At 28.5% G+C, this 13,463-nt stretch overlaps 2 protein-coding genes and 2 long non-coding RNA genes across 4 annotated transcripts in view; 1 reads left to right on the forward strand and 3 right to left on the reverse strand.

Moving 5' to 3' along the window:
* Nucleotides 1-5,458, reverse strand: part of LOC122710672 — an 18,195-nt gene extending 12,737 nt beyond the window's left edge. Inside the window, exon 1 of the long non-coding RNA XR_006345973.1 lies at nt 5,302-5,458. This is a non-coding gene — a long non-coding RNA (uncharacterized LOC122710672). The remainder of the gene's footprint in view (nt 1-5,301) is intronic.
* A 286-nt stretch (nt 5,459-5,744) lies between these two features.
* Nucleotides 5,745-13,463, forward strand: part of LOC122710681 — a 38,830-nt gene continuing 31,111 nt past the window's right edge. Inside the window, exon 1 of the long non-coding RNA XR_006345978.1 lies at nt 5,745-6,043. This is a non-coding gene — a long non-coding RNA (uncharacterized LOC122710681). The remainder of the gene's footprint in view (nt 6,044-13,463) is intronic.
* On the reverse strand, nt 6,117-7,476 carry LOC122710678 (nitric oxide synthase-interacting protein homolog). The gene is made up of 5 exons (XM_043928674.1): nt 7,200-7,476; nt 7,009-7,120; nt 6,545-6,945; nt 6,353-6,461; nt 6,117-6,281 (listed from the first exon to the last, which is right to left on the reverse strand). Exons 1-5 carry the CDS (start codon nt 7,373-7,375, stop codon nt 6,210-6,212), a joined length of 870 nt encoding a protein of 289 aa, XP_043784609.1. The 5' UTR covers nt 7,376-7,476; the 3' UTR covers nt 6,117-6,209.
* LOC122710679 (protein SREK1IP1-like) lies at nt 7,936-8,736 on the reverse strand. The gene is made up of 2 exons (XM_043928675.1): nt 8,577-8,736; nt 7,936-8,400 (listed from the first exon to the last, which is right to left on the reverse strand). The coding sequence occupies exon 2, from the start codon at nt 8,396-8,398 to the stop codon at nt 7,946-7,948; it is 453 nt and encodes a 150-aa protein (XP_043784610.1). The 5' UTR covers nt 8,399-8,400; nt 8,577-8,736; the 3' UTR covers nt 7,936-7,945.

Consider the following 13,463-nt stretch of genomic DNA (forward strand, 5'->3'; position numbering starts at 1 on the left):
TTTTTTTTTTTTTTTTTTTTTTCGAGAGTATTAAGCGATTTTCCGAGTAACGCGTAGGCACCTCAGAGGCAGATTACTCATTCAAGGTTTAACGAGGAAGCCATCGCCCATATTGCAGCCTAGCAAGTGTAATCGATGATTCACTTTTTCCCCTTCCCCCTCCCCTCCATCCCCCCCGATTTGTGCACAGCCTATATCGCGTTACGTAAATATACCGTAAGCAGCGAGTCGTGATCGTTTTCGCGAATTCTTCTACCCTTGCGACGATGATGCGATTTCGATTCTAACCTCGATGAGGGGGGAGGGGAGGGGGGGGGGAATAAGCGGGCTTATTTTCTCTTCCGTCGAATCGATCGATCGAAATATGGCGGATTTCGAAATATTCGGAAGAGGGGGAGAGGGGGAGGGGAAATGATAAGTAATATTGTCATAATTGTCATAATTGAATTTTAAGAGATTATTTTACTTAATTTGATCGCATTTTTATTCTTTTACGAGACGGATTGAAATATTGAAATATTGTTTTATGATGAGTAAATATATAGTTTTCATTGGTCATTTTATTTATTCATTTATTCATTTTCAAAGGAAAAAGATTTTCTTGTAATGTTGTCGTCTAACGGGTAAAAAAAAATTATAATTAATTATAAATATAGAAGAGGAAGTGAAATATGAATCTCAAAATATTTTTTGTATTATCGATCAATGATATTCTCATCGATTGTTTTTTTTAATTTATGTTATTATACATCAGATCAGATTATTTTATATTTTAATATCCTTTCCTAGAAAGAAAGGGATCTCCAAACGGATATGTAAAAATAAATCCTGTTCAAAGGATCTCTTCGATCACCTACATCTCGTTATTTATGTTAAAATTCTTAATCTATCCTATAGAGACTTCTAAAAAAAAAAAATTCCCTCTATTATTATTCATTAAATCTTGGCAAGAAAGAAAAACTATTTATTTACAATTTACCAAAGATGTAATTTCCAAAGATGGCTCGAGGATACAATTTTCCAGATGAATTAATAATTCCTTTCCTATCCTCCCACTCTTTTTTCCCTGCAAACTTTAAATTAAAATTGCAAATGGCAATAATAATAATAATAATTAAATCTCATTATCATGGATGTAAGCGTCCACTTTACGCTTGTCCTCCGGCCAATAAGTTTCGTAAGTGTAAGGAGGAAATGGCGGAAATATTTTTCTAACAGAAAAAAAAAAAAAAAAAAAAAAAAAAACTCTTTTCTGCAAACGGAAACGAGTCGACGCGTGTGTGTGTGGGGTGAGGGGAGGGGGAGGGGGAGGAGGGTATGGCCACGGTGGGAAAATGACCGTGCCATACTCGAGAATTGCTTTGATATGAAGTAATGCGCACCGCAAAACACGCAAGACGTTATTACGTAATGTTTCAAGTGTGCGAGAGGTGTGTTGGTGACCGGGTACTGGTGGTATTATATTTATTAACGAGCGATCGTGGTTCACAGTTTCCTCTTGGAGGAGAGAGAGAGAGAGAGAGAGAATGATTATCAATAGTTTCCTTTTATCTAGATTTATTTGTCAAGTAATATTCCAGTTTGATCATTTTCAGTCGAACTATTTCGTATATCGTATTAATTCGATTATTTTCTTCTTTTTTTTTTTTTTTTTTTTTTTTTTTTGGTATTAATGATTAGATTAGATATTTAGGTATACGGTTTTACTTAAAATGGAATTTTGGATTGATATCGTGTGTTGTCAGTTAGATCTAATTTTATGAAATTTTTGACGAGCAGTCGTTAATAATTTTTTTAAAATTTAAAAGGAATTTTTAAAAATAATTTTAAATTACCGTGTCATCTGTGAAAAGATGAATGGGAGGTTTTTCCATTATTCATTGATCTACCGTAATTCGATGATAAAAAAATGATGAAGCAAGTAGAAAACGTTTTGAAAATGATGATGGCTCATACATATAAACATCGACATGTTTCCCGGTACTATGAAATCATTTCTAAATTTTTCTTTCGAAATGTTGCTATATTTTTTTCTTATGTAAGAAAGATTTTTCGTGTCTGGAAAAAAATGGATAGAGAATTTTATATTCATAAAACTCGAAGAAATTTCTTATTCTTCTATTTGTTCTTCGTTTTTTTAAATTTACAATTTTAAATTAAGTCAAAAGATAATGATTGAAAAAAAAAAAAATTAAAAATATTCTACGCGAGGATATTTTATCATGGAATAAAATTGGATAAATTCTAACGCTGAATACGAGAGGTTAACGTGTGCGACAAGTATGACAGGCATATTTATGATTACGTTTAGGAGCACGGGTGTGTCTGCTGTTGCGAGTTTCTTGAGAAGGGAGGTCAGTAGTTTAGTACGTCTGTGCAACAAAGGCGAACCACACACGGTAGTAAACTACTGCCTAGTTCCTGCTTTCTCTCCTCTGCACTTGGTCGTTAATGAAACGGCCGACTTGAAAAGTGGCCGACGTTGACGAAAAAGTCAACTTTAACGAGAAAATTCGCTCCAGAATGAGGAATCGTTCGTTTCTCAGATTTTCATTATGCAATCAGTCAACGTATCGTAATTACGGAAGAACAGAAATAACATTAATTACTCGGGTAATGGGCTATTAGTAACAACGAGAAGGTCGAGAGAACGATTTCCCGAAGAATAATTCTGATTTTGAATTAAAAATTAGAAAATTCTTTTCTTTTTTTCGAAATATAATTTTGAAGAAGATCAATGTTTATGGATCGCGTTCTTTGTTAATTTAAAAAAAAAAAAATTGTAAGTACACTTTTATAATTTTTACGAATAAATAATAATGATGCAAGAAATCGAATTATATTGAAAAATCAATTGAATCAATTTATAAAAGAACGATATTTAGATATGCGATTCCAGGAAAGTGTTAAATTAAAAATACAAGATTGTAAATTTGTTTCAAGAAAAACGTATCATAATTTACGACAAATACGATAAAACGATTTCATATGAACTTGGAATTTCTTGTATAAATTTATAATACTATTATAGATTTTAAGATTTATATTTAAATGCAAATCTGTAAAAGAAATTGTGAAATACGATTCGAAATTCAAATTCTAAATATTGGTTATGAATTATCATAAATTAATTCATAACCAATAAAAAGCATATCTGAATCAAGTGACGACATTGCTATATTAGTACACGGTTAATATTATCCGTATATCATTACATCAACCTCGCAGACCGTAACAATTGATGCATATACCATTATTAAAACTCTAATTTAAGACTAATCAACATTCAATTCATCTCAAGTTCGTCCACCCATTGACTCACGATGACCGGTTCATCGCCAGCGCCACTGGTGCAGATCAGAGAATCGATTATCGATTCGCGTCTCGAAGGATTACCAACCGAGCCGATTTCAGTTAGATGCATATTAACGCATTGTACATCACGGTCAAATCGAATGGGTGAAAGAACTGCGACAATCGTGTCGCAATACTCGCCATGTGTCTCGTAGACGATGATATAACGTCGTGTCGCCTCTTATCATCTATGCATGCACGAAAACACACGCACGATATCGTGTTTTTGTTCTCTTCGTCGCGTGTATGTGTTCTCTCGTACGATCGGCGTGAACTATTCGTTACGCATGCACTCTGCATCATGGTCGGTCAACCTAGCTTAACCTTCTATTACGTATGACACGTATACACGCTTGCGCGCGCATGTAAGAACGAAACACGGATATGACAAATACTCGTATTACGACCGATACATATTTTGTGGTTATGTAGACGGTGTGCAGATGTGCTTAGTGATATAACAAGGTTTCGCGTACGCTTATACGCGTATATTTGTAATGAATTGTATACATATATATTTAAATTATATATATATATATATATATACATATATTTATTATCTATATGTTATCTTGCTATTGGTATTATTATTATATGGCAATGTATCACCGATAAATTAGCATTTTTTTTGTCTCATGTGTCGGATGATTAATATAGCGTGTATGTGCCTGTGTGTATGTCAACAAGTTTATGTAGATTTTATATTAATCATTATATATGCAATGTTTTACAATGAATATTAGCTACAAAAGACAATCATTGTAATAAATTTTGCGTCTCGATTTTCTCGAAGAAAAGAAAATAACGTTCAATTACGATTTGAAAACAGTTTTACAAAAATTATAAAGATTATTTATCATTCAATATCATGCAATATGGTACATTTAATTTCGTATTTTTTTCAAAACTTAAGATGTAAATTTATTAATTAATTACTTAAGATGTTTTATCATCGTATAATGCGCTATTCAAATCATTATACACAGTGTAACGCAATTGCAATCTCGTTTTTAATCGTTTAGATTAGATCAATTGCATCGACTGGCATTCGAGTTACAATGAGGCACGCGAAAATCAATATAAATCGATAACTGAAAATCGATTTACTCGATGCGATAAACGGCTATGTAATCGATTTCGCGTATATTTTTAAAATATATATATTTTTTTTTTATTAATTTATAATACGAAATAAAAATTTATAATACGTTTTATGTGTTTCGCTTAATAACAAATATGAATTAATTTTAAACGATTTTCAACGCGTCGAGAAATGCTGTTCGTAGAAAATGCACATTCGTGAAAAATGAGATGTCGCGGTGTCTGGTGGTGGGGTCGCATCGCATTAAACCCGCGAACTCGCAAATGAAAATGATGAAAAGTATGAATTATAGTTGATTATTGACGCTTAAAAACATATCGGTACAATTAACGAACGTATATTTGTTCTTATGCAACGACACATTGTTTGCTTTTGCATTTAACGAGGTATAATATATAATCGAATGAATATAAAACGCGTTGAAATTTCGTTTACGTCTTATCAATTACATTATCCCGCCACTGATAATCAACTAATCGATGCATTTACATGTCCTACTTACGGATCTATCGTAGACGCCTATTTGCAGAGTTGATGGAAACTTACATGCAAAACTAATCAAATCGAGCTATTGCAACGTATATATGTGTATATATATATATATATATATATAGAACACAACTTTATTAAAATTGAAAAGAAAAAAATTTTTTTTTTAAACATCAGATTTATACACAAATTGTTATTGACATTTGCAAATAATCGCGCTCAATGATTCTTTCACTCGAGAACGGTATAAAAATCGCTGATTACCACGCGCATAAAGTATTACCATCACATAGCATATTCACACGTGATAATATACACGATCCGGATAAAAAGGACACACTTAGACGGACACTCACCTTTAATCTACTAGCGTACGATCATTATGACTTCTGCACTTCATAACTGATGTTGACACTTGATTTTCCGAATAAAAAAATCAGTTACGGAAAAACGAAGTTTAGAACACGCGCAAGCACTATACGCGAACAGCGAACACTAACGTAGTCTCGCAGATTGCCGCCTGGCCGGCAGAGCGCGAGAATTTCGGAATGCTTTAAAAAATTGTAGTCCTTGAGATGGCGACACCTTCTAATAGAAATCAAAATCTCGATTGGATCGCGAATCGATATATTGCGCGAAAGGAATCATGGGATTAGTATCCTTTCTCTCACTAAAGAGCGCGCTAGAAAAATTTTAAATTTGAGCCAATCATATTGTTCGATTTCGATTCAGTTAATTGATCATTAGTTTAAATTCGAACTTCGTGATGGAATAAACACGTATTGATTGCGTGCTCGATTTCTTTTTGCAAATACGGAGAATATGTAAAATTATTGTGAAAATTTCGATTGAATTGTGTTAGAAATCATATTCGGAAAGTTTTAAAAATAAAATTTAATGTAATTATGTATAATTATTAACATATAATACAATGTAAGTGGTTAAGTGCGACATAATTATTTTTTAAGTATTTATACGTTTTAAATTAGACAATAACGAATGTGATAAAGTTTAAAAGATCAAGATAAACAAAAAAAAAAAACAAAAAATACTTTTAGAAGAAAGAAAATCTCACAACTATTATCTTAATAATTAGAGGTATGTAATTCTTTAAATTTTCTTACATCATTGAATAGAATTTAAAAATTAAATCAAAATAATATATATTTTAGTCATTTTTTTATTATAATCTTATAACATTAACATAGTCCATTTATGTACATCAAAATTTGTATATTTATAAAATTTACAATACTTATTTATATTATGCTTGTAATACGGGTCTTTCATGTTTACCTTCTAAACTGTCATTAACAGCTGAATATCCAGTACCGCCCTAAAAACAATTCAATATTATTATATTATTCTATTTTCGTTATACCTTATTATTATTCTTAAAAATTATACCCTTTGAAGTGGTATAATATCTGCTTCTGTTAGTTTTGTGCTATCTAATGGATTAATCCAGTCCTTCTTTATAATTTTTTCTACACATTCCATTGTAATCACATCACCACTAGAAAAATCAAAACATTCATTTAATAAAAAATGAATGTAAAAACTGAACTAATAATAATTAGAAAATGAAAAAAATTGTACGTCGTTTTTATAACTGCACATGGTACACTGTTACTTAAAATATCATGTGTAATTGGACACATGTATCTTGCTTGTTTAACAATAAGAGATTTTTTATCATCTGGATCTTTTACTTCAGTAAATTTCACAGAAATTAAATCCTTTATTTTCAATGGTTTTCCACTAACAGGACAATAGATTGTTTTATCTGGTTTCTGTACCATAGTTTCTTTTGCTTCTGGTGTTTTAGATGGAATCCAAAAACTTGGCAACATTTTATCTTTACCATTGCTCATATTAGAAACTGAAGATGTAGGTTCTTTGACTATAGTTTGACTTCTAGAAACAATATTTTTCTCTCCTTTTAAAAAATTTTGCAATTTCTGTAATTCTTCGTTAGCACTTTTTTCATTAGATTGTTCCTAAAAAGTTGTAAAAATGAATTGTAAAATATTAGAGAAAATTTTCTTCCATATTTTATTTACCTCTTCTTGTTGTTTTTGTTTCTCATACTCTTTCAATTTTCTTGCATACTCTTTCTTTTTGGTTAAAACATATTCCAATATTGCTTCTTTGTCAAATAAGTAGCCATCTTTTCTGTAATAATATAATAAATTTGAAATATAATTCGAGAATAATGAGTACTAATATGACAATTAATACAAAATATACGAACGTAATGACAGGATTTCTACAAGGTTGTAACGTCAAACAACAACAATCGAAATCTTTAACGGAATCTTTTCCTACTCTTTGCGTATTTGTACCATAACCCGAGGCTGCTGCATCTTTCTTTTTTTCATGATATGTATAAACAGCTCCAGCTGTGCAATTTCTCGCGTGTCGCGTCATGTTTTTTTTATTTTATTTCAATTAAATCTAAATAAGATGTGTTTAACACACATCCATTTCGTATTTGAGAGTTTGAGTGAAGTGAAACAATAAACTGAAATATGACTGAGAAGGGAAAGGGGAAAATGTTATTTGGCAATGTATACAATGATACGACGCCATCTATCTATTATTTCTTCGAATTAGTACATTGTATTATCGGATAGATGGCGACGTTAAATTTTCTCCAGCAATCCTATTTTAATCTAATATTATTATTATCCTTACGATGATTTTCATCTTCAATGTTGTACAATTATTTAATAATATGAATTTGAATATATATAATTAAACATAATACGTTTACTTTTTTATTTGTTTATTTCATAAAATATAGCTTTTATACAAAAAACAATTACAAAATTTTCTTACTGTTTTATAAACAAAATGAATTATTTGATACATCTTATTTGCATAAAAATAAATAATTTTATACACGTTTATTTACAAACAGTATAATATTACTTATGTACATTGTATTTATAATTTGAATAAAATATATACATTTGGGTGGATGCAAACGAAAAGAAATTATCTTTTTTTATCGTCACTATCAGTTTCTGATAAATTATCTTTTTTCTGTTTCTTTTGTTTTCTATGTTTTAATTTCTTTTTTTTCTTTTTATGTTTATGTTTCCTCTCTTCATTACTAGAAACTTCTGTGTCTGATTCACTGTCACTTGGCGTTGATCTTTTACGTTTCTTAGATTTTTTTTTACCTTTCTTTTCTTTGTGTTTCTTCTTAGCTTCCTGTAACTTCTTTTTTAATTCCTTTTCACGTAGTTCAGTCAAAGGAGTCACATAATTTTCATCACTATCAGAACTAGTACTGCTAACATCCAAAACAATCTCTTTGTTTGGATCAACTTTAATAAAATTACGACATTGGTATGTAAGATGTCCAGCATATCCACACTTTTTGCATGCTGGACGTACATGTTCTTTGTTTTGTGGTATTAATCTAGAAAGAAATTCTGGATCCATACCTAAAAGAATAAATATAAAAATTTATTAATATTGATTTTATAAAATTTTAGGAAACATATAAATATATATTTCTTTAAGTAAAACAATTTGAAAAAGAACTATAAATAATAGTATAAATATGTATAAAAAGAAAATATTAACTTCAATGTTTATTATTTTCAAATGCAATACTAACCTAAGTAATAAGTAACCACTAATGTACAACTATTATGCACAATTAAAAGTTTTCAGTCTTATTTATGGTTTTTTTTAAATAACAATGTATAAAACTATGTAATATAGCGATGTAATATGACTTGTTACATAGTAAATAAATAAAATTAAATATCAGTTATAGAAATTATACATCAAGCAACTCGTACTTGGACGCCATATTTGTACACGTCATATTTAAATACACGCCATCTATAAATCGCTTTGTCTAATTAAATATTGGCGGGATATTCAAATACGATGCATAATTTAATTTATTAATAAAATTTTAAATTATTAATATTTAATAAAATTTTTAATAAAATTTAATAAAATCTTATATTATTAAATTATTTAATAAAATAATTTTTTCTATTTTTAACAGTATTAATTTAATGTTGCTTGCTTTAATTACGATAATAAAAATAGATTTAATAAGATGTAAATAGAAGGCATATATATATATATATTTTCTAAAATATTTTCTAAAATAAATAAAATTTATAAATTGTAGATCATCAAATTCAAGCAATATTTATAAAATTAATATAAATATATCTCTGCTTCTATACTTTTATTTCTAACGCTACAACTATATTATGTTTAGAGAATGAAAAGATAAATAAGCAATAAAAGGATAAATACCTTCATTATCTACAATAGTAGAATTGAATCAATCTATTTAAAAAGAAATCCTTTTATTACAACATTATAAAATCTACATTTACATAGTCCATAATAAAGTACATTCATGAAATGAAGCGACGACTTTTTTTCTTTTTAATTTTTAATAATGTCCGGAGTTGGCGTCTAAGTTGACGCTTGCGAAAAATACATCAATGCGAAATACATTCAATACAAAATAAACATATTTATATCATTGTATATATTAACATACTATTCTAACTAAAAAAAATCTCGCATTGCTTTAGATTATATAATTATATAAATTAAACGAGGCTTGTAACATTCATCTATTCGACTAAACTAACACAATACACCGATCTCTTCTACGCTACATTTTTTTTTCTTTTTTTTTTTATCAATCTAACTAATCCTTTTAATCGATGATTAAATAATTTGGTATGCTTCGTCATGCAGACGATATAATGGACATTTATTTAAATACAACATCGATTTCTTTTTCTTTTTTTCTTTTTTCTTTTGATTAATTTTAATTACTTATTAATTATTTCATGCCACACACAGTTCTCAGAGTATGATCATCGAACGTAAACAAAACCACGTGATTACACTCTAGGGAAATTCACAATCTTGAATTATAAAATAAAAAATTACTATTTTGCATATTAATTCATGCATATAATTATTCGTGGATATAAATTACTTGTGAAAATTAAACATTCACAAATAATTTATTTTTATAGTAAAATAAACAAATGAATATCAATTTATTTTCTGCAACCAAATGATTAATCACGAATAACTAAAATCATAGTCTGTCACGTGATTTATTTACTTCCGGTGATTTAACTCGAACAATGTATAGAATAGCATTACACGAGTATATGAAACGAAACTTAATCTATATGCAATATTTCATATAGATATAGATTTCGTTTCTAACATTTCGATCAAGATTAATATAATACACGAAGAAAACGAGAAATTTTATTGTGAGTTTATGGTCCTCAGAGTTTCAAATAGAGTGGCTTTCGACAATCTCGTTCGAAAAATCATGAACTTGCCCAGACAGTCATTGCCCATTCCAATTTGCTAAGATTTTGTTATAACCTTAAAATCGAATTAAAGGGATGTTCTTTTTTATTTGTCAATACAATTGATAATACAAATGTTCTAATATAATTACGATAAGTTTCAACCATATCAAATTGCAGTCCTCGTCTTTTTTTGCATTGACTATCCGAGTATCGCGAAATAATTAGTTTTATAAATTTTTCTTCGAGATATCAAGTACTTATTATTTATAGAAATGTTATAAATTCATATATATATGTATTATGTGCAATATATGCAAATAATTCGAAATATTCGCGACATAATTATTGTAATAGCTCGCAATAACGAAAAATTATTAAACAAGATATAATCGTAAAAATATATGATGTGTAATGCCGATATGCCGTAGTATCTCGATAAAGATTTCATATTCAATACTATTTTTCTTAAATAATTTTTAGATTGTTATATATATTAGAAACTTAAATTTTTTTTTTTAACGAAGCAAATGGAATTTGTGATAATGGAATTTGTTATCAAGTAATTGAATATTTATAATGTTTATGTTTGCATAATTAGAAAATGCAGAACATAATAATACGTCTATTTCTCATAATAAATAAGTAATAACAAGTAGTATTACGAGTTAAAAATTAACGATTCTATAAATAATTAACTATTCATGCACTACATGAGTATCCAAAACTTCAAAGGAATTATATCTTTCGGAAATAGAAGCAGTAACATCAAAATATTACTTTCACTATGAAAAACAGAAATATTTCAACTTAATAATTGGAAAATAATTGTTAATTGCAAATATTATCTTTGTTCTCTACAACATCGGTATACTGCTTCTTATTTCATTAACTATACTATATCTACTTTTCATCTACTACTAATCTACGCAAAAGACAATAGTTGTTGACTTCAAATGTAGTTAATAGGTTTTACACTCGATGGTATATATGTATACCATGTAGCACCATATAATCATATGAATCGCAGTGGTATTTATTGAATTACATACCACTTATTTTTTGGAGATAATTTAAAGAATAGGATAATTTCTGTTTGATACAAAATCCTTTGCGTTTATTTGTACTAATCTTTCCGCTGATCTCAGAAATAAACGGTGTTTTGCTAATAATTACGAAAGTAATTTTTATTAACCGAAATAAATATGTCTCGTTTAGTAGACGTATATCGAATTCATTATGCATTTATTCGGGAGAATTCGGACGAAGTCGGAAAAATTCGGGTAAGATCGGACTCTATATTATCCTCTATACTTTCGAGATTTTGTTCGATTCTACTCGAATTCTTTCGATTCGTATCGAAGATTCGATGCGAAGATTCATTTTCATCGGAAAAACTTAAACAATTTGAATAAAATAATCACAAAATTTTAAAATTAGAAATATAACAATTTTATTTTTATATTTTTTCATATTATGTTAATTCGTGTAATAACTGAGATATTGTCTTTTTATAAGCGAGTTAATGAATGTATTATTAAATAGCAAACAGAAACAAAACTATGGAATTTCACGTGTAACATATTCGAATATATTTTCTTTTTTTCTTTTAACAATAAAGTTATCATTTATTCTGCAAATCGCACGTATTGTATAACATTTGTAGAAATTACTTTTGCGTGGATACATTCTCGATAATATATAAGTTATATTACAAAATAAGAAGTTGCTTCTCTAAAAGTATACCTTTGGACGGACACTGCATAAACTGTAGGTGCGTTTCAGACGAAAATGCAATTATACTCAGAACATAGAATATATCGAAGATATGCTTATAATTTTTTTTTTACGACAAGCGATATGAATACGCATGCAGTGCCTGTCGTTTCTTTTTTTTTTTCTTCTTTTCTTTTTTTTTTTTTTTTNTTTTTTTCTCTCTCGTAAATGCGCTTTAACGTGTTTTAATATTCAATATTAACGACTGATGTTAGTCGCGCGTTTACTTGCATTCTCGCATACAATTCATACGCGTAAAAAGACCACAAGTATATACATTATATAATAGTATACGGTTAATATGGTGTCTTAATTTTCTTATTATTAAATAACGTTATTAAATGCAAAGAAATGTGTATAAATAAAGCAAAATTAATCAACATGGTATTAATAATGATGTCTATGAACAAATATAAATTAAAATACAATAATATAACAAATAGAATTATTTCATTATAACAAAATTATGTTAATATTATTACATATTTAAGATTAGGATTAAAGTTGAATAATTTGTTGAATTAATTCGAGTTTACTTGTCGAAGATAAGTTAGAGAATGGCTCGTATCTTGTGTTGCTTAAAGTGAAATATATAATTTCTCATTTTAGGCGAGATATATCTTATATGTATTTATTTATATTATATTATGTATTTATTTATATTATATTATTTATAATTAACGAATTCGTTAAAGAGTTGTACCGCTAGAATTTTTCCTTCGATAAAACATAAGTTTTCACGACCGTTACACGTTTTTTAATCGAAAAAAAAATTTATTTTTCTCAATTCAATTCCATCGATATTATACGCGTTCCATTGTTCAAAGTTAAATATATCTATTCTATCCCCGCAACTAATCCAATAAACCTATTCATCGACGTATCGAATAATAAATTTTCCTTATCAACGAACAAATATTAGATTATCCTGGATATAAAATATATATTTGTACCGATTATTATGCCTCCGATTTTTTTTTTTTTTTTTTCTAAAAAAGTAATTCTTCAAATTTGCTCAATTCACTTCGATTTTCTTTTATTCTTTTATTCATCATTATTATTTTATTTAACATTTACCAAAAAAAATTTCCATTAATAATAATAGCAAAAGCATTCGATAAGCATGCTGGTAAACTGGTTCGTATCCTTTCTTTTTACTTTCATATTCATTCAGAAAAGAAAATAGAGAAAGAGAGAAAGAGAGAAAGAAAGTATAAAAACAAGGTTAAGAAGCACAGTAACCGGTAGAAATATCCTATTATTAGACGAAATTCCTTTTATCTCACGGTGGCAATTTTCAATGTATCCTTTTTTACGACTTTAGTACGAGGGAAGTGGTAAAACGAGACGACGGACCAGCATCGAAGCCCCGAGTCGTTGCAACGGTCGCGGAATAAAAAAAAAAAAAAAAAAAA

This window comes from Apis laboriosa, unplaced genomic scaffold (genome assembly GCF_014066325.1).
Source record: "Apis laboriosa isolate Shangri-la unplaced genomic scaffold, ASM1406632v1 scaffold14_cov150, whole genome shotgun sequence".
Classification (NCBI taxonomy): Eukaryota; Metazoa; Arthropoda; class Insecta; order Hymenoptera; family Apidae; genus Apis; species Apis laboriosa.